This window comes from Aythya fuligula, chromosome 5 (genome assembly GCF_009819795.1).
Source record: "Aythya fuligula isolate bAytFul2 chromosome 5, bAytFul2.pri, whole genome shotgun sequence".
Taxonomy (NCBI): domain Eukaryota; kingdom Metazoa; phylum Chordata; class Aves; order Anseriformes; family Anatidae; genus Aythya; species Aythya fuligula.
This window is the reverse complement of record NC_045563.1, coordinates 33,439,012-33,466,317: the sequence shown is the minus strand read 5'-3', so window position 1 is coordinate 33,466,317 and position 27,306 is coordinate 33,439,012. Positions and strand designations below refer to the sequence as shown.

Here is a 27,306-nt window from a genome sequence, read left to right as displayed (position 1 = left end):
TTCACTGTATCTGTTTATGAGCCTGTATAATCCAAACCACGTCTATTAGCCTTTGCAAAGTCTGTAAAGGGAGAACACCACATTGCGTCAATATTAAAGCTTAGTGCAATATTTGTGAATTAAATTGTAGATATAGAAAAAGAGAATCTGTCTGGACCATTCACAAACTGAGCTTTGATATCCTTTTAGTAAGTAAAAAGCTGAAGGGAGACATCAATAATTTATTAGCACTTGGATTACATCCTCTGGTGCTTGTAGTTTGCTGCCTTCTTGGAGAAAAAGAGGACAAAGGCAATACTGTCTCTTGGGTTGTAAAGTCTTTGCATTCTCTAATATAGTGATGTTGACAAAGGATGCCTCATTCTGACTCAAATAATATCCATGGCTGTCAGGGTGACGGTCACAGTTCCAGGAAGCACAGTGGGATGAACCAGCAGCCTGATGTCGTGTGGTGCCCTTCCAATTACCAGCATGAAATGAGCTGGGTGGCATTGGTACCATGCCCGGTATGTAGCTACCCCTGTTGTCAACTGCTGTTGTCCAGAGGAGCCTGGGTTTTAATAGCTAATGGACAAAATTTAGTGGGTTGTGGGGACACAACATGGCTGGACAGCATGGCTGTCACCCATAGAGATGTGAGGCCCAAGACAAGGGCCCTCGCTAGAGGAGCAAAGAACTCCTTTTATTCCTTGTCACCTCCTGCCCTGGTCACCTCCTGGCACTGCTCACCATCTTCTCTTAACTTCTCAGTCCATCTCTACATCCCAGGCTCTTTTCTCCTGCACTGCCTCCCTCCCATTCCCTCAGATGTCTCTGCCCTGCCTCTCACAATCTCTTTCCTGCTTGCAGTGATGCCCACTCTCAAGATCTAGGTTTAATAATACCATTGCTGACTTGTGCAGATACGACAGAATTTGCACTGACATTTGCTTTTTCCCCTCAGAATGAAATGTTCTCCCTTCTCATCTATTCCTCTAGCTTGCGCCTTTCAAATTTGGCACCAGTTGTCTAGTTCTCTTTCCCTTATCTTGCTCCTTCTGAGGTGCTGTTTCCAACACCTGGACAACCACCATCACCCACAAGTTCTTTCCCAGCTTTTTCAGTCTTTGAGTCCTGACAAACCTTCCCTAGTTGTGTCCCAATCACTGTCACCAACAGCTGTCACACACTTTCCCCCCAGCCCTAGGCAGGACACAACAGGCCGCAGGCAGCACGAAGGACCTACAGCTGCCTCAGAGCAACTCTAGGCCGGGATATTCACCTGTGGCTCCAAGCACCAAAACAGGGGGTGCATGGTCAGGGAAAGAGCAGATAGGTGCCTCTGGTTCTCAGCAGGAAACACCCAACTATCACATGGCTTGACCAACTTCTTTCCAAAGTTAAACCCAGAAGCCCAGATGTACGCACTGACCTCCGTGTCTCACGCCTTCTGATGCAGAACGGCCATCTGGGCAGTGACATCCCAGAGCCAAGTCGATAATTTGGCGGGTTCCCAGCATTTTCCCATGGGAAAAAAGCTGGGCAGTCGCTGCTGCTGTATGTCTCCAGAAGGCAGCCTGCCAGCCCCCAGGGCTGTTGTCTAGTGCCAAACAGACTTTTAAATAAATGCGTGGACCCCAGTGACAGACCAACATGAAAAGGTGCTCACATGCATCTGAGCAGTCGGTGCTCCAACACGGTGACATTGTGCAACCATGAGATCTCTGCTGTTTCTCCTGTAACTGTGTCACAGAAGAAAAGGGCTTCAAAGTGTTGGCGTTGCTAGTGGTGCCGCTTGCCACTAGCAGGAGGGGGGCTCTCTGCCTGCGGGCCTTCCTCTGGGAGCCATCGACTTCTTCTCTCCTCATGAAGGTAATTGTCACAAGAGATCACAATAGCTATAAATGCCCTTGAAAATAATAACAATAAATAATAATAAACAAACACAAAACACTGAAGAGAACTTGTTGTCAGGCAAACAAAGAGCATAAGAGAGCACTCTAGAAAAATGCTTCCACATCAACCTGGTAGAGAAGTGCAGGCAGCTGGAGCCTACTTCTGATGATTTTGCTTCCCTCACCAAGTATCACCAGTGAGGGAACAGTCTTGTCCTGGTGCTATGCATGGTTCAAAAAAGTTCAGAAGTGATTTAGTACCAGTACCACATATAAGTGTTAAATATCCCATGTGATACCATGGTTGTTTCCTTAGAAAACCCCTCTTCCAGACACCACGTCCACTGTGCTGGGTAGTCCTTTCAGATAGTTATCACCACACTGCCTGTCTCTCCCTACCTGGACAGCTGGTGAATGCTGTGTGTTTTCCTCCCAAGAAGTAGAAATGCACACCACCAGCATGCTCCTCTGGGAACGCACAGCATTTCATGTCACCCCCGGGGAGCTGGGAAACCAGCTCGGGCCTAATAAGACTCCATGGGTGAGTCCTCACACAGACAAGGCAGAGCCAGCCACTGCAGCCCTTTACATTTTCAAAGACAAAGGCAAAAACCCAACTCTGTGTGACTGCAGTTAGTTCTGCCAGATCACTTAAATCATCAGGACAACACGATCATCACTGTTAAAAACTCTTGGCAGATCTAGCAGCATTAGCATAGCTATTGACAATTAAATACTTCAGGCTTGGGTGTACAGGCAGTATGAACTAGCTGCTGAGCATGCATCCGCAGTGAATATTGAGTTCCCCAAACTGAGAGCATAGCAAAGGCCACCTTTCCTGTTCCCAAGGTGCCAGAGCTGGATTTTGGGGAAAGTGAGCCTCCCTGGGCACTCCTTTTGGTGCACATTCTGCTGGTACAAGTGGGATCTGGATGAAGCATGCATGCATCACTCTCATCCTGCTGGGATGCAGAAGGATAAGGTTTTCCACAAGATACATCAGGAAATAATCTGAAGAAAGGAACAAATCCTAAACTGCCAACAAAACAGCCAGTTCTCCAGGAGATTTGCCACAGAGGATAATCATCTGAGCACAGCCAGTGCTTTAAACTGTCTTAAATTGTGTGAAATATGAGGCTTAGGCACTTTGACAGGCTTCCTTTAAAATCTATGACAGTAGACTTGATTGCATCCACTACATTGCTCAAATTTTGGCAGACAGATCCAGCAGCAGTAGCCATCAGAGACACTGTCCTCAGCCCAGGGAAGCTGAAGTTCAGAAATGCTGCTTCCCTTGGTGATATTAGGGGCAGAGAGCATTGCCAGGCAGGGTCAGCTCAGAGACTATTTCCATTTAAGCCTTCTGTGAACCAGTGAATGTCATTGATGATGCATTCACCATCTGTGCAAACAGTGATTTTCACCTGCAATACTCTTCAGATGCAGTGTTTGAAAGACCTGACTTGAGAAACGCATTTGCTTGACTGCCCCTTCTAATTTCCACAGCAGCCTGCCCTCTGGAGTCTCAGCTGTATGTCATTTCTCTTTTAGAAGGATTTTATTTTGATGTTGTAATGCGGTGAGGAAGTCCCAGTGTGATAGGCATACATTATACAGACTGAGCAAGAAATATCTTTATTTGCTGAAGATGTGTTTTATTTCAGGATATTTTCATCTAGTCTGATAAAAATGGCATTTCTATAGAAACAATTGATAAAACAAACAACCAAGAGGAAATCCCATGCTAACTGTCAAGAACCAACATAATGTTTGGCAGATGCACTGCTAGAGATGAGTAAATACTCTGTTGTTTTGGGCTTTTAAAACATGCAACCTCTCCCCCTCACTACATGGTTAAATCAATTTACATTGATTATGGATCTGTGCTTTTTATTGGTGAGTGAGTAGAGGTCTGATTTAAAATATTCCTGCTTTACCTAGTCCTAGGAATCCACAGCAGCCTGAAGTGTTTTTCTCACAGAATCCCAGGGTCTCACCCCAAAAGTTGGCTAGAGAGCTGCAGAAAAAGCCAAAGCTCTGCAGATGGATCTCTCAGGACATTCAGACTTATGCTCCATCTCTGTTTGCCTACCCTGTTCTCCCACCAGTGAGAAAGCTGCCATTGATTACTCACAATCTGGTTCTGCTCTTGCGCATGCACATTTCTTCAAGAACACGTGTATTTTTTTTAATACCACAGGGACTCCTGCTGTGCTTTGTGTGACACCGCTGTGTGTACTTCCCTGCCTTCTGGTTCAGGCTTTTTCTCTTCCAACCGGATTCCTGCAGAGATTGGTGTCAATGTGCAGTGCAACTATTCCTTTGAGGCATGATATATTACCGTTCCTTTCAAGTTCAAGGCCCAATCCTTGCAGATTTGAACCTATAGCTCAGGTGACAACGTGCCACGGAACACTTTGTTCTACCAGTCTCAACTCCTTTTTACAAAGAACATGCGTAAGGACTTGTATCTTGGACCTATCCCGTATTATTACCAGTTCTCTATTCCCCAGCAAACCTGTGTACTTCTCACCACCCTGCTCTTTACCTACTCTGTTACTGACTTCGGTTTTTGTCTTCTGGAAACAAAACTCTAGGATTATCTGTCTCCGTGGCCATTTCCTTCTTAGGCAACTCACCCAAATATTTTCCACCTCTGCAACACAGATAATATTGTTGCATTTACAGATTTACCTTCTAATCCCACTAAGGCCACTGCCATATTGTCTTTGTTGTTCTGATCCTCTGGATTTTACAGTCTAGTGAGAAAGCATTTGGTTGTAGGCTCTTATGCTTCTCTGCTTTGGAAGATCAAAAACATCCACCAGAAAGTCACATGAAGCTACTCGCTTGTGGCAAGCAAGAAGCAGGGGGTGAGGGAGAACATCAGGGCCTGTGACAAGACTGATGAGCTTTTAAAATATCATAAAACGGCTCTCCTTAAGTGAGGAATTATTTGAGTTCACCTCCAATGACTCTTACAGATGCTCTGGTGGGAATTTCCTTGCCAGAAGAGCTTAGCAGATCCCCGCAAGTGTGTAGATACTTATAATTTATAGGATAAATATGAAGACGCACAAGCATGATTTATTGATAGAGCATCAGCTATATATAGTGTCCTTAGCTGTATTATTAAAACAAAAGGTAAATAATTAATAGAATGAAGAAAAGATACATAAAACTCCAGGAGTGTTGACAGGAAGTATTCCTGTCTTGCAGTAATTAAAATAAAAAACATTTTGAGCATATTTTTATATCTTTCTGTCAAAAAAAAAAAAAAAAAAAAAGATTATCTGTTCGCTTCATATGCATTGCTAAGAATCACCATGTGTGGCTGTAGAACTTGTGCAGCCAGTGTGAGAGAAATCAGGGAGGAAAAATGCTTATGGCTGCTCAGTTTAAATGCCACACCGCCCTCAGGATAGGATTACCATCTGTGGATATTGACCAGTTACGCTTGTTTGCCATCAGATTAGTTTCAGATTAGATATAACTCAGACAACACTTGCTAGCTTTCTTAAGTTCAGTGCTGATCATTCACATGAGAAGTATTACAGAAAGGTGCAGGCTTACTTCAGAAGAAAGCAAGAGACAAAGTTAACATGTTTATTATTATTATTATTATCATCATCATCATCATCAGAGAACTACTAAGGCAAAGCAAAATTCTGCTAGCAACTGGTTATGTATATCATATACATGTTTCCTGGGCTTAAGACAAAAAGATGACAAGCGGATCACCCCTAAGAACTGTAGCTCATACATGCCCTTTCGTGTCTCAGGCTATCTAGTTTGCTGAATTGATTCAGTATAAGATAAATAGGACCAAATATCCTGTAACACCTTTAGGGTATATATTTTTTTTAATTGGATGTATAGTAATTCATTTACTTCATTTCTATACTAACAATGTCGGTAAGGTCAAAGTGATTTTACAAATAGTTATTAAATTCTCTGAATTCAGAACAAGTCAACTTCATGAGCAGTTGTCAGACAATTAAAACAGTCTCAACACTTAACTGAAATACATTCCAATGCAACCAGTGCTAAAGCTTTTCTGCCTTATTATCCAGGTAACAGAACCCAAATGTCCTGGCAAATTGTTCAGAAGTTTAGCGCCAGCAAAGCCTCAGAGTGAAAAAGGTCTACTCCTACCAATGTATCTGCCAAATCCTTCTGTAAAATCAATGCTCTCTTGTCTGGTCTAAAGATGAACAGCACAATAAACTAAAATCCAAATTCCACCTTTTGCCTCAGGCAGAGACATAATCCATTGATTTCAATAGGTTTTAAAGCAGCTCTACACAACCTTAACAGACCCACAAGCACAAAAATGCGCAGAAGCCAACAAGGCACCAAATAGAACATTAAACTTCTTGCTTCCAGGTGCCATTCTTGTGGTAGCCATGGACTCCTGTTGCCAAGAGCAGTGTCAGATGGTTCCATGGAGAAGGGACTAGAAAATGGTGCTCTCGAGGCTTAACTGCAAGAAACCTGAACAGTTATTTCAAAGTGTTTCTTGCATCCCAAACCAGCAGAATCTGTGAATGACAAAATTAAATGACAGATGGTGGGGGTAGGGCTAACAGTTGATTTCAGTGGAATGGAGAATTGGACCTTACATTTCTAAACAGTCACTGCTATTATTGAACTAGGTTTGACTTTGATTCCAGTTCCTTTAAGGAGTGCAAAGATGAGCTCTGCCAGCTGATGAACCACAGTCTGGCATGGCAGCACCAGGGAGGCACTCCAAACACTCTTAAGGCTCTCTTCTGAGAATCTCCAAATGTAATTTTATTCCTCCTGCTAGGGTCACCTATAAGCACAGACATAATAGTGGTAACTGCTCAAACACCTGTGCCAGAACCAGGTAGAAAACTGTCCACCCACAAGCCTAGAATTGGGCTCACTCTTGGCTACTTAGTTGGTCATCTTCAAATGATTTTGCTGGTTTCTGCTTTAAGAAGTATTTAATGATCTAAAGCAACGCAATCTTCAACCTTACTATCTCAGGAATAGCACAAAGCATCAGATGACAGCTGAGGGAGATGTTTTCTGCCCAGTATTTTCACTGAGAAGTTCCATTTTGTACAAGTTAATCACAACTGGTTCACAGACATTGTTGTTGAGACCACTGTTGTCAGGGTAAGGGTTTATCTTAATTTCTATAGAGAATTAAGTGTCAAACTTGAATCTGACTGCAATTTTGCCAGTAGCATAGTTTTCTGAAGGAATAAAAAGCCTAATGAGATCCAGCAGATGGGAACATACTGCATTCCTTATGGTATTGGGGCACTTGTGGTGAGTCCTTCTCAAACAGGGGGACCACCTGGCCCAAGAGCTGCAACCTGCATCCCTACTCATGCCCACTGAGTTCACCTCTGGTAAAAAAAAATAAAAATAAAGCTCAAAGTTGATTAAGCACTAAAACTAATGACCACTATTAAAATAAATGCTTCTGCAAGTTACGACTGCTTTCCAGAATTCTTTAATAAAGCTTGGTGTATGTGAATAATACATGAATAATTAGGCATGAATAATAAATTATAGCTCTGTTCATGTAGCTTTATATATCCGTCCTCCTGAAGTACCTATAGTCTCAGGCACACCAACAACCTCTAATAAAAGAGAATGGGCAGATCAGAGATTTACATAAATGTGTTTTAATACTGGCAGGCATATGTTACTATTATGAGGTGGTGCCCTATATTTACACCTGGGGGAGCGCGCATTTGTGCTGTGCAACCTAAGAAAAATTTGGGGGAAATATTTGAGCTCATCACCGAGCAGGGCAAGGTGCGTGTGAGACCCCCAAGGACGGGCACTGAGGGGAGGCAAAATGGCGCCGCCCCCCGTGGAGGAGAAGTGCGGGCGGAAGTAGCGCTACCGGGCGGAAGTAGCCGCTGCGGGGCGGAGCGGAAGTGCTGGCGGCGAGCGGTGCGGGCCGAGCGCAGGTGAGTGGTGGCGGGGCCGGGTGCGGGGCCCCGCGCGTTACCGGCCGGCCCGGGAGGCGCTGCCTGCGGCCCTTGGGAGCTCTTTTCTCTTTTATTTCAAACTCGGCAGCTTTAATAAACCAATATAACGCTGGAGACTTGAGGACGGGGGTGAAATGCTGGCAACTTGCAGAATCTGTTCGGAGCCTGAGGCGGTTTCTTGTTTGTACGCAGCCCTGCGGCCTGTAGAGCCATAAAATCACAGACGCAGAAAGTTATTAAGGTTGGAAAGGGCCTTCAGGGCCAGCCCGTGCCCAGTTCGCGGCTGGTGTGCGGCTTTGTGGCTCTGCGGGCCTCTGCTGCTGCAGGAGAAACAACGCCAAGTAAATGCAGGTGACCTAGAGCAGAATAAAAGTCGCTGTGACAGGGGATTGCACCGAGTGTGGTCTTCTGTAGCCTGGTGGCAACTACACATCTTGGGCAGGAGCGTGGTGTGTTGCTCGTACAAAACTGCACTTGATTTGGGTACTGTTCTATGTTCGGTAGGGGAGGTGGCAGGGAGGAGTAACACGTGCCTCCGGAGCTCAAGGGCTGCTTCAGGGGAGTGTTGCAGGAGTATTACAAACCTCAGTGTGTCTGTAACATAAGTGCCACCCTCTGTGATACACCAGTGATGTGTTAGGCTGTGACTGGAGGCCCCTACTGCCCTAACCAGCCTTCCTCCTCGGGGTGACACTTGAGCTGAAGTTGGGTAATCCAAAAACGTGTCTTTGCACTTGAAGCACTCAGAGACTTCATCGCCGTCTGTCCTTTTGCACCTTTTTTTACTCCAACTTCACCCATTGGTCCTGACAACGTTTGTTAAACTAGCTGCAGCGCTGACAGGCTTTTCAAGCAACCATATCCACAGTCTATATCCATGAGTCCAACCATGAGTCCAAAGCATAACAGAAAGATATTTATTGAGATTCTTAGTCCAGACAGAGGATACACCGGCAGATGATCCCATATCTGCATAACAATCACAGTGTTCTGGTGTGTATAGGTGCTTATGGGCCTTTCACTGTATTTTTGATCCCTTGCAGGCATCCCTAGGTCAACGTGTCCCTGGCAGGCCGTTGATGTTGGTTAGGTGGTGGTCCCTGTAGACAGACAGCTTTTGGGCAGGTAGCTTTTAAATTGCAGGTTGTGAGACTGAAGATAACCAGGCTGTGTGGTGCTGGTGGCAGTGCTGATGATCAGTCCCGTTTGTTATTTGTCTTACGTGTTTTCTCTGGGTGCTGATGGGTAAGAATTGCTCTTTGTGATGGCCAGGTGAGTGTTGCTAAAGTGCTTAGATAGCCTCCAGAAGGCATGGAAAGAGGTACTGTTTCAAAGTAAATTATTTTTACCTCAGTCTGTCTGCAAGTACCATGTGTATTTAAACAACTTCTTGACTGCATTAGACTGCAGAAGGTCCAAGTCAAAGGCCTTGGTTGTATTAAATTTCTAGACTCAGAAAATAGAAAGAACACATTGAAGTTTTTTATCTATTTTTCACGCCAGACTAATGCCCCACCTCCGTATTACCACCCTGTAGCTGTTTGGGTGTCTTTCGTATCCATATGGAGGAAGGACCGACTTTGAGGAAATGGTTCCTGACACGTTTCTGTCCCATCTCTTTAGACAGTGACTGCAAAGTTGGCTGCTTCTGCCTGACAATTCTCCAGGCAATTAAAGGCAGCCTCAAGGCCCCATATATTCTTGAATAATGTAAGTGATATGCAGAGACTCAGACAATGGTGTGTGTGGAAGGGGCTTAGCGCAGAAAGATTAGCAGCACGCTTTGCTTAGAACCAGGCGTTTTGTGTCTGCTAATCCTAGCATCACCCTCGCTCAGGCTTTGAAGCCCATGATGACAGGGCATGAAACACTTGGCTTTTGATGCATGCGATGCTGCTTATGCATGTGAAAGGGGGACCTATCTATTGAGGTATGACTACTGGAGCCCCTGTTGAGGCAGAAAGGTCCATAAATAAACCGCAAGTAGGTGTGCGTATGCTAGGAGTGCACAAAAAAGGAGCTGTCTGCAGGAGCTGCAATTTTTGCTGTGCAATTGGAGGGGAACTGGGAGCGTTTCTGCCTGCTCAGCATCAGTCAGAGTCACAGTGACATCCCAGGTGTGCGAGGCAAGGTAGCAGCGTGCTCCCCTCCCCTACCTTCATGCTGGGAAGTTGCCCCCAATGGTGGCCGTGTTCCGCAGACATCCTTGACGCTGTCTGGCAGAGAGGCTGGGCATCTTTTTCCTCTATTGGGAGGGTTTTATGGTTCAGAGGGTACGAGGAAGCTCCCCTTGCTGCTGCCTATGCCATGTGTAGGCCTGGTGTAAATGGAAGTTGTTGTTCTGGGACTCTTGAGCTGACAGCTTTCATTAAGGCCAGCGTGTTGAGATGTCTGAAATCGGCAACTAACTCGTGATGCTGGCATCGGATGAAGAGGCCTGTTTCCTCATTACTGAGTGCTGCAGTGAATGCAGTCCCTGCAAACTCAAAACCTCTGAAAATCCACCTTGTATTGGTGCACAAAGCTCTTAAATCTGAATGGTTTTAGTCTAATTTTTGCACAAAAGCAGGGGCAGGAAGAAGTATTTCAGCTGATCTGGTCTGGCTGTTGATTTTACATGAAGGTCTTGATTTAAAAAAAAAAAAAAAAAGAACGAGAAAATCACCAAAACCAAAGAACAACACAGAACTGTGAAAGTGCCTGGGTCTCTTCTTCTTTTAGAGATGATGGAGCAAGCAGCATCATATCTAATCAGCATTGGTCAAGAATGGGATCGTTAAAAATGGTAGAAATATTCCAAGTGTAGGCCATAAATACTGCATGAGGTAATACTTGTGTAATTCCTGTGTCTTCTAGCATCCTTCCCGCAAGGTATCTGCCCACGTACTTCACAGAAAAGGGTGGTAACAGAGTAAGACAAACAAAACATTGGTTTCAAGGCAGGCTGTCTCTGCACTGGGGTTGAACTTTGTTTTGGTCAGAAATTGACAGATTCACTTCAAAGCTTTGCATTTTCTCGTGCATACAGCCTGTCCATATGGGAGATGAACAAAGCTTTAAAAATCCACATCTACATCCCTTTCCAGCTTCAAAGTAAATTATCATTGAGTCCTGATCATCTGTTAGAAGTAGAAGAGATCAAATGTGTACAAAGCATTTAAAAATGCTGGGTATGGGAGGGTGTCAAGTCTGCAGCACTAGTTCCGATCAGCAATTCAATTCAAGTGTTAGGTATTTGCAAACCCTCGCTGCCTGGGAGAAGTAGATTGATGGTCCCAGGCTGTGGGAATGAGAGGTGTAGTATTTGCAAGTATTTTCATGGCCAGTAGATGGGAGGTGGAAGAGTTTCTTTCTGTGTAAGCTCTGATATAGACTGAGATACAAGTGTTTATAAATACCACCCATCTCTCATCTGAAAACTGGTCTGAGCAGTGAAGGAAAATGCTTGGGAATAGCATAAATTGTGCCAGTAAAAGGACAGTGAAACAGAGAACTGAAGAAGAAGGGTGAGATAAAGAGGAAAACCTTTTTTTTTTTCTTCTGTTGGGAGATTAGAGAAAGGGAGTGATAGTGGTGAGTGTATTGTCCAAAATCTACATGGACAGAGTCTTGCATCCTGACAGATGCTGGTGGCAGGATCTTGAGAAGAGGGTATGGTGGAGGCAGGAGGTGTGCATGTCCCTCCCCCTCTGACGTTCTTGTTTGCTGATACTGCCCTACTGCCTTGGCACAGGTACTTCTGTGGCTTTGCAAATCCAAGGCCGTGTGGCTGGCATTCTGGCAGCGATACACTTGTTGGCCAGTTCTGTGCTGGAAGGATGCCATTCTGCTCCCAGCTGGATGCTAGAGCAGGTGTTGGCTTGCCTAGTGGTACGGTGTTTGGCAGTGAAGAACAAGGTGAGCGGTTTGTCTGGGACTCTGGTACAACTAGTTGTATCCTGGGGTGATCCTGAAGTAGATCCTGAAGAGCTGCAGTTTGTACAGAAACAACAGAGCAGGACAGAAATGTGTAATTTTTGCTTGCTGCCCTCGTGTTTTCCCCAGGAACACCAGTCCTCTAACCTGTTTTCCACGTCTTCCATGTGAACACCACACAGGGCCGGCCTGCAGGAGCAAGAAGGCAGGATGTTGTCAAGACCAAAGCCTGGCGAGTCCGAGGCAGACCTGATACACTTCCAAAACCAGTTCCTGGCAGCCAGAGCTTCACCTGCAGTGAAGATTGTGAAGAAAGCAGACAAGAGAAAGGGGGAGGAAGGGAGCACAGATGCTGAGAGACCCCCGCTGCAGGACAGCAAGGATGTGGTGATGCTGGATGGTAATTTCCCTTGTGGGGCTCCCTGAATTGCTTGGCTTCTCTCTGCCTTTCAGTTCTTCCCTTTGAACTTGCTGTTGTTTTCCTGCATGTATCCCCATTGTAGTATTTGTTCTTGGCCTTGTTTGAAAATGCACTTGTCCAACATTACTATGTGCAGTAGAAACACCTTTCCAACACACTGTCTTCATCCACATTTATCAGCTGTCTGTGGTACCTTGCCAATCACAGAAAATACCTCTTGCAATGAGATGTGTATTCATTGGACTCTGGGTGCTTACTTTGCCATCTATCCAGGCCCTCTTCTCACTGTCTCTGAGATTTAGCTCTGCTAGCAGTTCCAAACTTCAGCCGGCAGATCTCTTTTGATAAACTTTCTTCTTGTGGTTTTGTTTTCCTCCACCAGTAGTAACACTTCTCATGCACTTATAGTCTCAGAAGCTCAAGGTGCTTTCTTAAAAGCAACAATTTAAATCTTTCAGAGCTTGCTTCTAGGTAAGAAATGCGATCCCAGTTTTGAGTGAAAAGAAGGCCTTGACTGGCTAGCTTGTGATCATACTAATCACTCACTGTTGGAGCTGGCAGTGGAACTGTGCTTTTCTGTGCCTGAACACAACCTGCAAGGACACCAGTTGTTTCTGTACAGCCTTCTTTCTTCCCTTAAGATTTGCAGTCAGGCCTCATTACCCTTTTCTGCTTATGCACCTCTTTGAAAAAACTTTGGTGCCAATACATAAATAATAAAATTCTTAAGCATGTTGCTCTCCATTATCCAGTGCAAGTCAGAGACGGAGGGTTCTTAATTGTCTTACTGCTTCCTCATCTGGTTTGTTTCTCATCATAGCAATAATGGGTGCTATTAGGGAGAGTTTGGTTTGATACCTATTGTGTAGTAGTTATACATGAGTAATCTGTCTGTTTTTTTTATTTCCTCTCCACAGATTTTCCTGATATTCTCCCAGCTCTAACTCCTGGTCCTCCAAAAAAGTCCAAAAGTGCCTCTGTCCACTTTGAGGATGAAGATCCAGAGGAAAGACTTGAGAGTCATGATCGACACATTACAGCAGTCTTCAGCAAAATCATTGTATGTCTAGCCTTCACCTGATAGTCCAGTGGTTTTTGAGTGCTATGAACTGTGCACTGCACAGGGATGAAGGGTTCTGTTGCTGCTTTTTATTTCTGCAGTGTAATGAAGCAGTTGTAGCAGCGTAGACCAATGTCCTGAAGCATCGTGGGGGAAAAAAAACCTCTTTGGGTATATTTTTGCTGTCAGCTAAACATGGGTTTAAATCTGCTGTTCAGTCCAGAGTGCCTACAGATCATGCTGCATGCGTACAGGCTTGTGCTCTAGTGTAGATTTGGGTGAAGTTCTGGATTCTCTGAAGGGGATGTTCTTACTGCTCTGCATTGGCCCAGGTTTCCCTACATCTGAATCTTCGGGTGGTTTGTGGAGCTTGGTAACACAGCCTGTTGGAAGATAGCCTCACCTTGGCTTCAAGTAAGCACAAGGTGTTCTGAGCCTGACAGCTACGTAACAGAAAGCTTGTGAGCTGCAGAGCTGAGAGTTTAGGCCACTCTTAGCTAAATAGCATAAACATGTGGGGCTGTTCTTCTGGTTTCTACAGCACTGGATTTTTTTTTGCTGCAGGAGCGAGACACGAGTGCAGTAGAAGTGACCATGCCAGTGCCTACTGGAGACCCATTTCCCAGGACATTTCACCGTTCTGAGATAAAAAGTGAGGTAAGAGTGGGACCAACTGTTCTCTGCTACCTTCATTAACTATTAAGTCTTCTCCACAACAAAGTGCAGTGCCTGGTGACTGGTAGGGCTCCAAATAAGTGACTTTGCATGCTGGAGATAAGGAGTTGGCTCAGCATCGTTCTGGCATTGCCTTCTTGGTACAGGAGAAAATTCTCCTACCAAACTGCCATCAAACAGGCAGTCCATACCCTGCAATTAAATAACACTGGAATTCTTTCAGTTTAGGAAAAGGCAATCCCCTTCAGCTAACTTTAGTGAGAAGGATCAAATCTGCCCTGTTGTAAGACAGTGTGTTCTGCCTTGCTTTTTTTGAGAAACAGTTTCTGTGAATTTGCCCATCAGGTTTGTGTTGCCCCTGATTCTTCCTGGAATGACATTTGAATGCGGTTGCTCAGATTATCTTTTGCAGCTTCTTAGATTTTGACATAAAATTTGTTCTGAGACTGTAAAGCTGGAAGCCACGGCTGCTATCATCAGAGTAGTTGTTGTAGTAGCAAAAGCTGCTAGCTGAGTAAGTGTCAGATACTGGGAAATGGAATGCGATTGATAGCTATGGTTGCTTTGAAGAGAGGGTTGATTTTGAAGGACAGCTCTCTTGAGAGGAAGTAGTAATTTTTAAACCTACCAGTTCTATTTACCTGATGCAGGAGTACACAGTAGCTACTAAATGTTAAGATTGCCTTTTAAGCTCCTTCTCTGGACTGGGGACATGCAAGAGGTTTTTTTGTTGTTTTGTGTTTTTTTTTTTCTTAGTCTTCTTTGGATTTCCCGTGTATCAAAAGCTGTTCAGAGCCTTGCCCTTCCATCGCCTAGGCAGGCAGAACAGTAATTTAGTCAGGATTATTTTAGCACCACTTGCCCACTTCTTACTGTGTAAATCTCTTCACCCTGCTGCTCTCTAATCACCTTATAAGAAGCCTGTTCCAAGCATGTGGTGAGCACAGTACAGCCCCATTTATCCTCAGAAATGCAAAGTATTCAGCTATGCAGGGTTTCCAAGCAGCAGGAAAGCTGGAACTGTTATGTTTGGTGATATTTTAGGTGTACTTGCCTGGTCTGAGTTATAATTAATCATCTTCTCTCCCTAGGTAGAAAAAACATTCAGGTGTTTTGTCTCTCTGTCCTAGCATTAAATTGTATGCTAAAAAACGGAACAGCACACGCACAGAAAAGGGCAGGTGGCTGCCAGCAGCTTCTCCTGTGTTGTGTCCCAAAGTCTGATCCGAGGGTGTCTTTAGGATCAGATTTACATATTTTTTTAGTGCCAGGTGTGCGGGGGAGTCTGAGATGGTGACACATGGCTTCCTTGTTTGCAGGTGAAGGTGGGAAGAAAAAGCATCTTTGCACAAAAGATGGCAGCAAGAAGGGCTGCTGAAAAGGAAGCAACAGCTCCCTCTGCTGCTGAGTGCGTGCAAGTAAGATCAGCTCCTCGGGATGCCCTGGATCCTGAGCGATCAACAGAAGAGGCACCTCGCCCTGGCAACAGGGATGGTAAGTGGAAAAGGTTCTGCTTATCCGGTCTACTATATTTATATAGCCTTAAGGTGCACTGGTTTTATGATATTATTATCTTTAAATTAGGGAAACCTTATTGTCCTTAGTTCAGACATTGCAAAGTCACTTGGAATGTCTGTGGCATGGCAAGGATTTGAAATGGTCAGAGACCCAAATTAACGTTCTAAAAATTGGGTCAGCTTTTACACTAATTTTCTTTTCTGTTTTTACACAAGGCCAAATAGTTTTATTTTTCAAGGTTCTTGCCCTCCTTCTCTGTCTGTCACATGTAAAGCATTTATTGGTTCATCAGTAGTTTTTGCAATTTTTGGAGAAGGGTCCATCTTGTGCACCATGATGGTTCAGGACCCCTGAGAAAGGTTCCCATTGCTACTACCTGGAAGTAGAAAGCTCAGTCTTCCATCCCTGGATGCTCTGCCATGAGACTGTGGCTTTGCTTTATAAGGAGTGTTGTGAGGCAGCGCTGATGAGTCAGTGCCACCTCCAGCAGTTATTTGTCTGACAGCAATGTGACAAGGAAAGAGGAAACCAATTCAGGTGGTACCTGCAGCTCCAGGCTTCTGTGTGCGCGTGCACGTGTGTATCTTGAGCAGTCCCCTCTGCACAGGATTACCATATGTCTGGGTTTTTCCCTGACATCCTCTTTTTCACGTTGGAACGGATGCTAGATGTCATGTAAAGGTTCTCACCATTTGGCTAAGGATCCTGTCAAATAATTGGTAAGAAAACCTTCAGCATGCTGTGCGGTGTTTGCACTAATCCACCACCCAGGTCAATTGCTGTTTGCTGTATACCCTGTTACAATTGTGCCAGTGTTCTTCTGTCTGAGAAATACCAAAGGGAAACAGCAGCCCCATGGCTGTGATCCCCTTGAAGCAGGAGAACACTTATAAATGTAGTAACACAACAGAGAGATCAGGAAATGGCTTAGCTTCTATAAGATTGCCGGGGAAGGGTTTCTGTGAGAGGGTTGCTAGAAGCAAGAGGAGAAGCGGAGTAGCTCCATTTCTTATAATAAACATTATGCTCAAGTTCACCTTTTGTTGCTTTGCTTTACAGAAACTAAGTTAATTCTCTCTTGTCCCTCCCCAACTCCTAATGAAACAAGGCAGAAGTGGTGTTTTGTTGTCACGTGGGACAAAAACCTGAAAGCCCAAATATTTTGTTTCAAGATAAATTAAACTTTCCTCCTGTTTTAACTTGGCTACCAAGGTTTCTTTAAAAACAAACAAACAAAAAAAACAGGTGTATGTGGATTCTGCTTGGTAATGACAAAATTTAAATGAACTTATAATGCCAGAGACTTAAATCACTAACTGCTTTCTTTGCTGGATCTTTTAGATAAAGCTGATGACTTTTTCACCACTCAGCGGCCTTGTATCATAACGGGAGAGGGTCTTGGAAGCCAAAAGAGTGAGCAGGAAGCTCAGGCTATTCACAAAGAGAACTTGGAGAAGCTGCAGTCCATGTCCCAGGAAGAGATCCTGCAGGAACAGGAAAAGCTTCTGGCTCAGCTGGGTATGTGCTTCCCAGGGTGAATTCCCTCAAGGCATGGAAGTTTACTGAAGTTGTAGGTCTCTCGAAGTCTCAACAAATATGCAGATCAAAGATGGGAGCTCAGGATCACCAGTCATTGCACATGGGGGTAGTTTAACTTCTGTGTCATGTCAGTAGCTTATGAGTAAGAATCAAGTGTGAAGGAGTTTTAAGAGTGCTTATTCTTCAGTGAGAGGGGGCTTACACTAACACCCTCTTCTTTCCCCTTTGCTGTGGGATTGCTGTGTACTTTGTACACCTGATACCCGGTTACATGTACATGTATTGGGGTCCTAAAATGTAATTCTGTGATGCCTATAAGAAAGGTAACAGAATCTTGCTTTTCTAACTTCACTGTTTGTAACAACAGCATGTGTATGAAAAATACCTTGTTTGTGCACATTAATCTTTTGACTGATTTGTTGCCTTTGCTCCTTGCACCCACCACTCAGCCTGTCAGGACATTAGTGAAGCAAACACTTAAGGATTTAAAAAAGGATAGGGTATATGTTAAGTATTTTTCAACAATTAATTATTTTTTTTTAAACCACATATATATTTATGTACCCTATGGGTTGAAGTTATAAATCTTTCAGTCTTTGAGGCCTGAAGTATACTGGGGGTTATTTTGGTATTCTGAAAATATCTGTGCCCAGGGAATCATACACAATGAAGCAACTCCTAAACTAAGTTGCCTGCTTGCGAATGAGCTTGGGAACTGGACAGGTACAGACATGTGGATTCAGGAGACTTTGACTGCTGAATATGGAGGAAGAATAATTTGTGGGTGTTTATTGCTGACCAGTTTCAGAATTCACCTCTTAAGCATGAAGTAAATGAGACTGCATGGGGTGGATTGTGAGGATGGGTAGGGTCTTCAAACTCTTACAGTTGTCACTAGTTTGTTTTTACCTATGGATACTGTGTGCAGAAATAGTTTTTTTTTTTTTTTCCATATTGTGCACAGATTTATATAATTGGTGACTTTTGATTAATGTTTTTATGAAATAGGGCATATAGCCTCTTCATTGCTGCATACAGTAAAGTGTGGGAAAGTGAGAGCTCTGCCTGCATTCAATAAAAAAATATGGATGCTTTAATGAGATGGGGCTGAATGCCTCTCCCTCACTGAGGGAGGTTTATACTGCCTCATGAGAAGAGCATGCAGCAGTCACAAGTGTGGGATGGATCCCTGCATCCTCTTCAAACTGTTCAAGAGATGAAGCAGTTGTTTCTTTTTTGGGGGGTGACTTCTCTTGGTACAGAAAACTGAACTGTTTGTCCTTTGTCCTCCAAGGAATAAATAACCAATGGAAGATATATTCTTGTTACTTTACACATGACTGACATGGTTTACCAAAGTGTCTCTGTGTGTTTTAGGGAGGTAGTGCACAGGCTCTTGCTATTTGTCTCAGGCATAAACATCCCAATACCATCTTCTAGATGGAAAATCATCTTCCAGAGTGAGAAAATGCACTTCATCAAAAACGATGTGGTATATCTGTAGCAGATTTGAAAGTAACATGTAAAAGTCTCCTGATGCTTTCTTGTTTGAGAGAGGAATCTTAGCTGTCCTTCAGAACACCCCTGCCTCCCAAGCATTCCTCTTCTCCAAAGCATGAAGAGAACGATCACTTATGTTTTCTGGATGTTATTAGACCATAATTAAGTCTCAGGATGCGGAATCAGTTCAGAATGAACAAGATCTCCTTCTCCTAACTTAATATGTAGACCGTGCACTGCAGTTCTAGTGCAATTCAGTACAGCAGGTAATTCTTTTTGTGGTGTCTGTTCTGTGTACTCTCATAGCATTCAGAACTGAACAATTCACAGACAGGGTAGGCAAACTGTCAGACCTGGCTTCCTCCCATAAATCACAGACCAGAGTTCTCTCTGTAACGAATGGTCTTGTATGGCTGTGCCTTTTTCAGTAGCAGTGAGGGGGAAAGAAACAATTCTGGTTTTGTTTGTAAGTCAGGAGAATAAACAGATTTATTTTTTTTTTGTTGCTGCTTTACCTTGAAAAACATTTATCATCTCTCTCTCTCTGGTGTCACCTCACCAGAGAGTTGTCCCCAGTTTACATGCTCAGGAGATCATAAAGCAGTTAAGTGCCTCAATTTGAAAAGAAATGACAGCTGGCACAGAAGAAGGGGATATGTGGAATGGGAATGGAAAGACTAAGATAAATAGCAAGACCTATAGGCGTTATCAAGTATTTTGAGACTTTCTATCACTTCTCTGTCTCTCTCTTTGTCAATACTTGCAGATCCCAGTTTAGTTGCTTTCTTAAAGTCACGACGTGGTGTTAATGTAGGCCAGAAAAACGAATTAAAAAAGGAACAGAACAGACCGGAGGAGTTTGTGGAATCTCTGACTGTGCCTCAGCATGGTGTAGGAGCATCTCTTTCCGTACAGGAGTCAGGTCTGGAAGAATCTGTAAGGAAGGAAGAAAATATGAAAATGGAAATGACAGGTAAGAAACAAAGTACATGTTGTTAATGTTCTAAACGTAAATGTAAAGTCTATATAGAGTTTGCGTCAATCCAGATTGGAGTTCTTTGGCACTTTGTTAATTAGTCAAATCAGAAATTTATCATGATATTTAAGGAGTTTTTTTTTTCGAGCTAAGGAAAGAGCATCCTTGTCATTTCTAGTTGAGGTCTGTAGATTAGAAGCATGATACACTATGTAATGGAGGTGGTGAGCTATGCAGTGGGAGATCTTGCTTTGTTTTGGGAATTTGCTCTGAGATCTCTGTTCTTACCTTCCTTTGGAAGGAAAACGTGTTTTAAACAGTAAGTGTCATTGCTTTTCTGTTCAGTCACGTAAACAGGGAAACAGAAGAGTATGATAGATTCAGCTGCTGCTTGAATAATTTCTTTTAACTGGGACTAGGTGGGAACAGAAGGTTGTTGGGTAAATTTCTTTAAAAAGAATCACTGATGTGCTCACAGGATAGCATGAAGGTGACAATCTAATCTCAGTGAAATTGCTCATACAGCATGCAAATGTCTTATCGTGACACTGCTCCTGGTGGCCTCACTCTTTGGCTTGTATTACAGAGCCCGCGAAGTCATTTCCAAGTTTTCCTTTGTGTGCCATAGGTGGAAGGAGGTATTAAGGTGTAGGGAGTTCTGCTCTTTTGGAAGAATTGCACAGAGCTGTTGCCTTTAATGGCAGAACACTTTAATACTCAATTTTGCCATTGGTTCTTTTATCTTGTATATCTTGGTGATGCAAGAGAGTGGTAGTGTGTCAAAAACAATGAAGATGTGAAAGTTTGCTGATGGAAATCTTTATTTTAGCCCTCAAACTGGCAAGAGACCTAAGTCTGTGTGTGCACTCAGATCAGAACTGCGTCCCCTGAACTTGCCTGCCTGTGAATTTCTGCATGTTGTTCGCATCTCTTATTTCCCTTTCTAAATGACGTAAGGAGTCTTTGATGGGCCACTAGGGGAAAGTTTTACCTCTTGCTTAATTACCTGCTTGTAAGTGTTGGCTTGTCCCCGTGTTCCAGGCAGGCTAAGGAAGCTTGCACTGATGCTGCCTGTGTTGCTTCTGCAATTTTTGTGCTTGCATCAGAAGAAAGCTGCTTTATCCGAGGCATTTAGAGCAGCCCTTATATTCTCATGGCAGACAAAAGAGTTTTCCTCCTTATGTTTCTGCTATTGTTGCTTTCCTCACTGCAGGTTTTTTCTTCTTTAGTCATTTCTTTGTCATGATTTTAGACTCCCATTCTCATAATTCTGAATGCTTTTGTTTGTAGCATGTATGAAAGAGACATCTCTCCTTCATTAGCACGCTTTTTTCCCCATTTTCATGTTGATCTTTGGCTTCTGATGCATTCTTTGTGTCCCAGTGCAACATGTGGACTGATGAAGGAGGTCTCTGAATCACTCTTGGATTTCAGCTTGATGTTTGCAAGAGACAACTGTTTACCATTTCCTTGATGAGGGGGATGAATCTATGAGTGTGTTTACAAGTGCAAGACAAGGGAAGATGATTAGCCTCTTATTGAAGAAAACACCTCACTGAGCAGTCCTTTTGCTGTTTTTCCCCAAGTTTTACTTTTTCACCAATCCATGTTAATCAAAAGAACTGCTCTTAATGCTTTTTTGAGAACAGTTGGGTGCACAAGTAGCACCTGTTTAAGTGACATTCCTTTACTCACCTGGGAACAATCAGAGGAGTGGGTTGTTCAGCTGTAAAGACTGAACAAAATTGTGATGGTGCTCTTGGGAATAGCTCAGTGTTCAGAGCATTGCGTCCTGACCGTATCTTTTGCTTCCCAAGGAAGACTGCAGAGGAAAGAAGAAACAATTTTCTTGGGATATTCAAAATAACAAAGAAAGCACGAGCAGGAACATCGTTATAAAACAAAGGGAAGCCTTTCTAGCACCTGAATTTATGCCTGCAGCCTATCTTGGCTAACAGGAGACATAAAAATGTCATGAACAACCCAGCAGAAATGGTCATCCTGAGTTTCCTCAGGAAGAGGAGGATAATAGAAAAGAACACAATTAATTGCTCAGAACTCAGACTTGCCTCTCTAATAAGATAAAAGGCCACTGTTTCTAATAAACAAGATAGTGAGGCCTTTATCTAGCAACTTGTAATCTCATCAAATCAAAAAACAAATCCTGGCATCAAGACAAGAGAGAAAGCAAACAAGAAAAGGAAGAATTTGTTTGGTAGCCCTTAATTTAATGCAACTCTGAAAAAGTTCAGTACAAATGTTGTATTCAGACTGTCAGCTTGTGTTTCTCCAAAGGATTTTCTCAGTAGCTGAACAATCTGCTGATGCCTTGGAATATATCTGTCTTGTTGACAAGATCATAATGCTAAGGGCTGATGGTAATATGTGTAATCCTATTCATAGAATGATTAGCTAATCATGTATTGATTATCCAATTTAGTGATTAATGGAGGAGAAAACAATTTATTGAATTACAAATGTCAATAGATTTTTTTTTTCTGTTGATTTTATTTCCTCTGATTTTGCACCCACCACCCACAACCATTCCACTTACTTGCATTTCAGATGCTTTTTCCGTCTCTTCAATTAAAATGTGTGCTGAGCCTTTGGCTGAAATTCTGTGGAACAGCTTTCTGGCTGGAGAAGATAACACTGTGCTTGGTTCCTTGCCTGACTCAGTACCACATTGATAATAAGGGTGAAGTTTCATCCTAAAAAATGATAAGTGCCCTTCCTGAAAGTTTATCTGCTAATTGGTGTGAAGTAAAAGGTTGGGTTGGGGCCAGTTATCAGCAGGGAAAGATCTGATGAAAGAAGAGCATCTCAGCTGGACTTACTATTCCTTAATAAAATCACAGAATGGGTTGGGTTGGAACGGACCTTACAGACCTGGTTCCAACCCCCTGCCATGGGCAGGGACACCTCCCACTAGACCAGGTTGCCCAAAGCCCCATCCAGCCTGGCCTTGAGCACCTCCAGGGACGGGGCACCCACAGCTTCTCTGGGCAGCCTGTGCCAGGGCCTCACCACCATCCAAGTAAAAAATTTCTTTCTAACATCTAATCTAGATCTCTCCTCTTCTAGCTTAAAACCATTCCTCCTTCTCTGCAGGGCTGCTCTCGGTGAGTTCTCTCAGTGTGTCCTCTTGGCTGGGATTGCCCTGACCCAGGTGCAGCACCCTGCACTTGTACTTGTTGAACCTCATTAGGTTCACGTGAGCCTGTCTCAAGCCTGTCCAGGTCCCTTTGGATGGCGTCCCTTCCTTCTGTTGTGTCAGCTGCACCACTCAGCTTGGTGGTTTCTGCACACTTGCTGAGGGTGCACTCGATCCCACTGTCTGTATCATAAAGAAAATAAACAGCACCAGTCCCAGGACAGACCCCTGAGGGACACCATGTGTCAGCAGCAGCCACCTGAATGTAGAGCTGGTGACAGCTGTGGATGCGGCCATCCACCCAGTTCCCTATCTGAATGGTCCACAGTTCAGATCCATCTCTCTCCAATTCAGAGATTTCCTTGCAACAGAAGACCAGAGCACTAGGATTAATAGCTGCAGTGCAAATTAATTTGGGGCTTGTTTTGCTGCAGTAGGAATGATGATCCTGCTTTTCATGCCCTCAGTCTGCCTGTTTCTGTCCACATGTGATTTCTCTTGAGATAGCAAAGACTTAGTTCATTCTTCTCACAGCAGTATGGGATGGTTTCCTACTAGCAAAGCACTACCTTTGCTGGTTTTTAGATAACTCCCAATTAAATCTCTCCTGTCCCTTCACTTGGGAGATCCTTCCACATGCTGATCTGTCTCTTTCCTAGGGCAATTCTTGTGATGACAAGCATAAATGTCTTGTTTCTCAAATTGTTCTGGTCAAAGCTCCTTAACAAGTTAAATCAGTAGTTTCTTTAGTGCTTGCACCTCTGAAATTCTTGTTCAACTGCTCAGTTTCCCCACTGAGCTGTTTCTCAGGCAAGCTGTGTAAATTTTCACTTGTTCTGTGTTTTTTTTTTTTTTTTTTTTTTTTCCCCCTCCCAAGCTGATCTCCTCAAGTCTTTAGAGAGAGACGCAGAATGAAGAGCAGTATTGGAGGTGCTGTGGAAGCATGAGTATTAGCACCGGTGCTCCCGCTGGTGCATCTAGGCTGACTTTGTACTGGCATCTTTAAAACCATGCTTCACAACAGAGCAGTAATTTGCCTGGAGCTACTTGCATTACTACTTCTTTTGAATCATTTCACATCTCCCCTAACACTCCCTTCCTTGAATGATATTCATTTGCTTTCTTCAAAGTAGGACTGATATTATTTTCTGCCCTGGTTCTGATCACTTTGCTTAATTTGTATCCTGACTTCAGTTTTCCACCAAATTAGCAGTCTGTTAATTTCATTACAGTGCTGTTTACTTCCTTTTCTAGCTCTCCTGGAAGATGAAAACAGCTTTAAATCTTTGATATTTATGCATCAGCCAACAGTCAGGTTGAAAATTGTTTTCTTATTTTACATGAATACTATATTTGATGCAGCCAAATCAGGTTTTTAAGCCAAATAGTTTGGCAAAGAGGGAGTAGTATTTTCTTAATCTTTGCTTCAAATGTAAGGCTCCTTTTTTTTCTTTTTTTTTCTTTTTCCCCCAAAGATGATGATCTGCCTGTGAAGCCGAAGAAGGAATGGATCCACATGGACAATGTGGAATTTGAGAAGCTGGAGTGGATGAAAGATTTGCCTTCACCCCGACAGAAGAAAACTAAAAAGGTTTAAAAGCAGAAACCGATTTTTCATGTTCTTGAGGTGTCTGGTTCATGTTTCTCAGCAATAACAGTTCTGAAGGTTTCATAAACCACTCCTCTGGTTACTTAATCTGAGAGATTTTTGTAAGAATGAGAGGTCACTTAGTCTTTTTCATGAGGTGGGATGATACATGCTCTCTTTAGTCTGCAGTGCTCAAGAGAGCTACAAAGTGAGAGTCTAGCAACTGTCATCTGTGATGAAACAGGTCTGAAATCTAAGAAAAAAAAAAGGAAAGAAAATTGAGTGAACTTTTTTTTTTCTAAAAAGAATTTGAGGTCTGATCTGGGGAGTTGGAGGTGTCACTTTCCAGAATTTGATTTAAGAAGTGGAATTTTAAATGGTGAATAGAGTACAAGGCACTAGAAATAATCCTTCTCTCTCCCCCCGCACCCTTCCTTTATATTAGGGAATGCAAGCTCGATTCAGCTTAAAGGGAGACTTGATTCCTGCAGACGCTGATTTGCCTACTCATCTAGGCCTGCATCACCATGGAGAAGAGGCAGAGGTAGGTGTAATGAAGCAGAAAGGAAGGAGCACACCCATTTCCATTTTCTGTGTTTAATTTGTCAGATTCCTTTTGTGTCAATGCTTTTTAGTGACAAAACCCTCAGGAAAGCGTGGATGTATGGTTTCCTTTTGAAACAAGCTCCTGAAGAGAAGTTGGGTGTGCTTGCATTAACTTGCGTTGTGCATTTGTTTGTTAACTCCATTAGTACTTTTTGTCTTTAACGCCATCTGTGGTGTGGAGAAAAAGGTGCACGCACTTTCTTTTCTTAAGAAGTAGTTTTCTTCCATATGTAATCCATCAGAATCTGTTCCACGATTGATGTGAAACAGCAAACAACATTGAGTTGCAGTTTGTCTCCTGTTAGGCACTGTTTTACAGCCCATCTTACTTTATTTTAAGGGGCCTGTTTTTGCCTATAGTAGTTTTTGTTTTTGTTTTGTTCTTTTCCTTCCCTGTTTAGAGGGCTGGTTATTCTCTCCAAGAGCTCTTTCATTTATCTCGCAGCCAAGTTATTCAACAGAGGACGCTGGCTCTACAGGTTTTGGGTCGTATTGTTCAAAAGGTAAGCCACTTTCCATGGAACTTCTTCCCATAATTCAGATTTGCAGTGGATCAGGGTCCATGTTCTCTGGTGCTAGTTGTTTGCTTTCTTTTATTTAATGAAGGTGAGCAAAATCAATTGCAGAGCATTCTTTTTACCCTGAGGATCTTGCTGTTAGAAAACCTACAGTGTTGGCAGATAAACCGAGTTTCAGGTTTCTCTGCGGAGAGTTGCTTTCAGATGTTGCTCAGCAGCAGTGCTGAAATTTCAATTCCTTGTTTCTTTGAACACAAGTTGTTTTTTTGGGGTTACTTCTGTGATAAAAGCTATCCTTGGCAATGACCCTTTCATTTTTGTTGCCAGAACCAGCTACATGATGTGCTTGTTCTGTAGGTGGTGAGAATGAACCAGCCTACTCTTACAGTGACGGGCATAAAGCAGAGTGAATATTTACTTCCATGCACCTTCCCACTTAACGCTCTTGGGGGAAGTACTAACCTTTCCTCCAACAGCAGTGGAGGCAGAGAAGAAACAGTATGGTTTTGAGAAGAAAGGTGGGGCAGAACAGGATGAAGTCGTGAGATGGGTCCAGACTTCAGAAAGATGGGTTCAGACTTCTCTGGACTAAGGAATTGGAGTTATGCCTCTCTATAGGATGAAAGGAAGAGAAAATAAAGAACAGTTTTTCTTAAAACCTCTTCTGTGGGAAACAGCTGACTCGCTTCCTTGATTATTATTATTATTATTATGGTTGTGGACTACTCAGAAAAGGTAGCCCAAGACTGACCTAAGCAGAAGAGGATTTCTTGTCCTCTAAACCAGATGGGAAGTATGCCACCAAGTTGCTGAAATATCATTGGAATATGAAATTATTCAATTAGAACATTTCTTTTTTCCTGTGTTGGCCCTTGAGTCACAGAATTGTAAGTGGGAAGAGATGTTTGTAGCATGCTAAACAGGGTGGGCATTCTGGTGGATTCCTGTTCCGCTCTTGGGAGCATGCGACCCTCCCTACCCGTGTGCAGAGAGGAAGAGTAAGCACAATGCAAAAACAGGAGCCATTCATCAGTAGGTAATGCTCCCTAGAAAGGCTCTCTATTCTGTCGTGTACATTTATGAGTACTTACCAATTTGTGTTACCTTGCTGCATAGCAAGGCCCTGGACTGTGGGAAGTTTGTATCAGTCAGTGATGTCCTACGGTAAGGTTGCATGGAAGACTCCTAACTCTGTAGTGATAACAGCTGGTGGTCAGAATGTGGCTCAGGTGCCCAGTTTCATAGTATCTACACAGAGTTTACTGCACTGCTGGCTTTGTAGGTCTTTCAGGATCTCTGAGGTCCTACGCATTTTGTCTGCCTTTTCATATCACTGCACTGAACTGGGTGATACAAAAATTACCTGTCCCAGTAGGTAGTTCTGAAGTTCCCTTGGAGAACAGCCAGCAGAGCAGCCTGTTGTGCTGACTGCATGCAGTTTAGCTGCTTTGCAATTGCAATTTGCAATGGGAAGAGGCAAACATGCAAAATATCAAGAGCTTTAACACCGGCTCTGTATGGTGTACTTTTCAGGCTAGGGCTGGGGAGTTTGCATCATCCTTGAAGGGCAGTATTCTGCGTCTGCTGCTTGATGCTGGATTTCTCTTCTTGCTGCGCTTCTCGCTAGACGATGCAGTGGATAATGTCATGGCAGCATCTGTTGGCGCTCTCCGGGCTCTACTGGTGTCACTCGATGATGAGGTGAGAAAATCATTACGTGCTCCACTTTGTTTTCATACTAAGCTGTTTACAGGAATCAGAATGAAAAGTCGTGGTAAGTAGTTTCAAAGTCTTGCTGGATGGGTTAGCTCAACTGTCAGTAGAACACTATTGCTGTGCTTTGTGACAGACAAGAGAGTGTGTTACCAAGTCTGAGCCATTCAGTCATCTGTTGTGTTTGAATTAGCTCTGCCTATGATTAAACTCAGTGCGGCTGCTGAGGGATTTTCTCTTCCTTTTTGACACCCTTACAATCTAGATCATGTCA

At 43.4% G+C, this 27,306-nt stretch overlaps 1 protein-coding gene across 2 annotated transcripts in view; it reads left to right on the top strand.

Annotated features, from left to right (window-relative positions):
* The first annotated feature begins 7,776 nt into the window (after window positions 1–7,776).
* The window catches only part of RPAP1 (RNA polymerase II associated protein 1), a 41,554-nt gene continuing 22,024 nt past the window's right edge, over window positions 7,777–27,306 (top strand). For both annotated transcript variants that reach the window (XM_032189035.1, XM_032189034.1), the window contains exons 1-11: window positions 7,777–7,828; window positions 11,947–12,164; window positions 13,103–13,245; window positions 13,810–13,902; window positions 15,240–15,414; window positions 16,780–16,956; window positions 19,244–19,450; window positions 24,083–24,198; window positions 24,641–24,739; window positions 25,203–25,304; window positions 26,853–27,020. In XM_032189035.1, coding sequence (XP_032044926.1) covers window positions 11,975–12,164; window positions 13,103–13,245; window positions 13,810–13,902; window positions 15,240–15,414; window positions 16,780–16,956; window positions 19,244–19,450; window positions 24,083–24,198; window positions 24,641–24,739; window positions 25,203–25,304; window positions 26,853–27,020 — 1,470 coding nt within the window. In that variant the 5' untranslated portion in view covers window positions 7,777–7,828; window positions 11,947–11,974. The remainder of the gene's footprint in view (window positions 7,829–11,946; window positions 12,165–13,102; window positions 13,246–13,809; window positions 13,903–15,239; window positions 15,415–16,779; window positions 16,957–19,243; window positions 19,451–24,082; window positions 24,199–24,640; window positions 24,740–25,202; window positions 25,305–26,852; window positions 27,021–27,306) is intronic.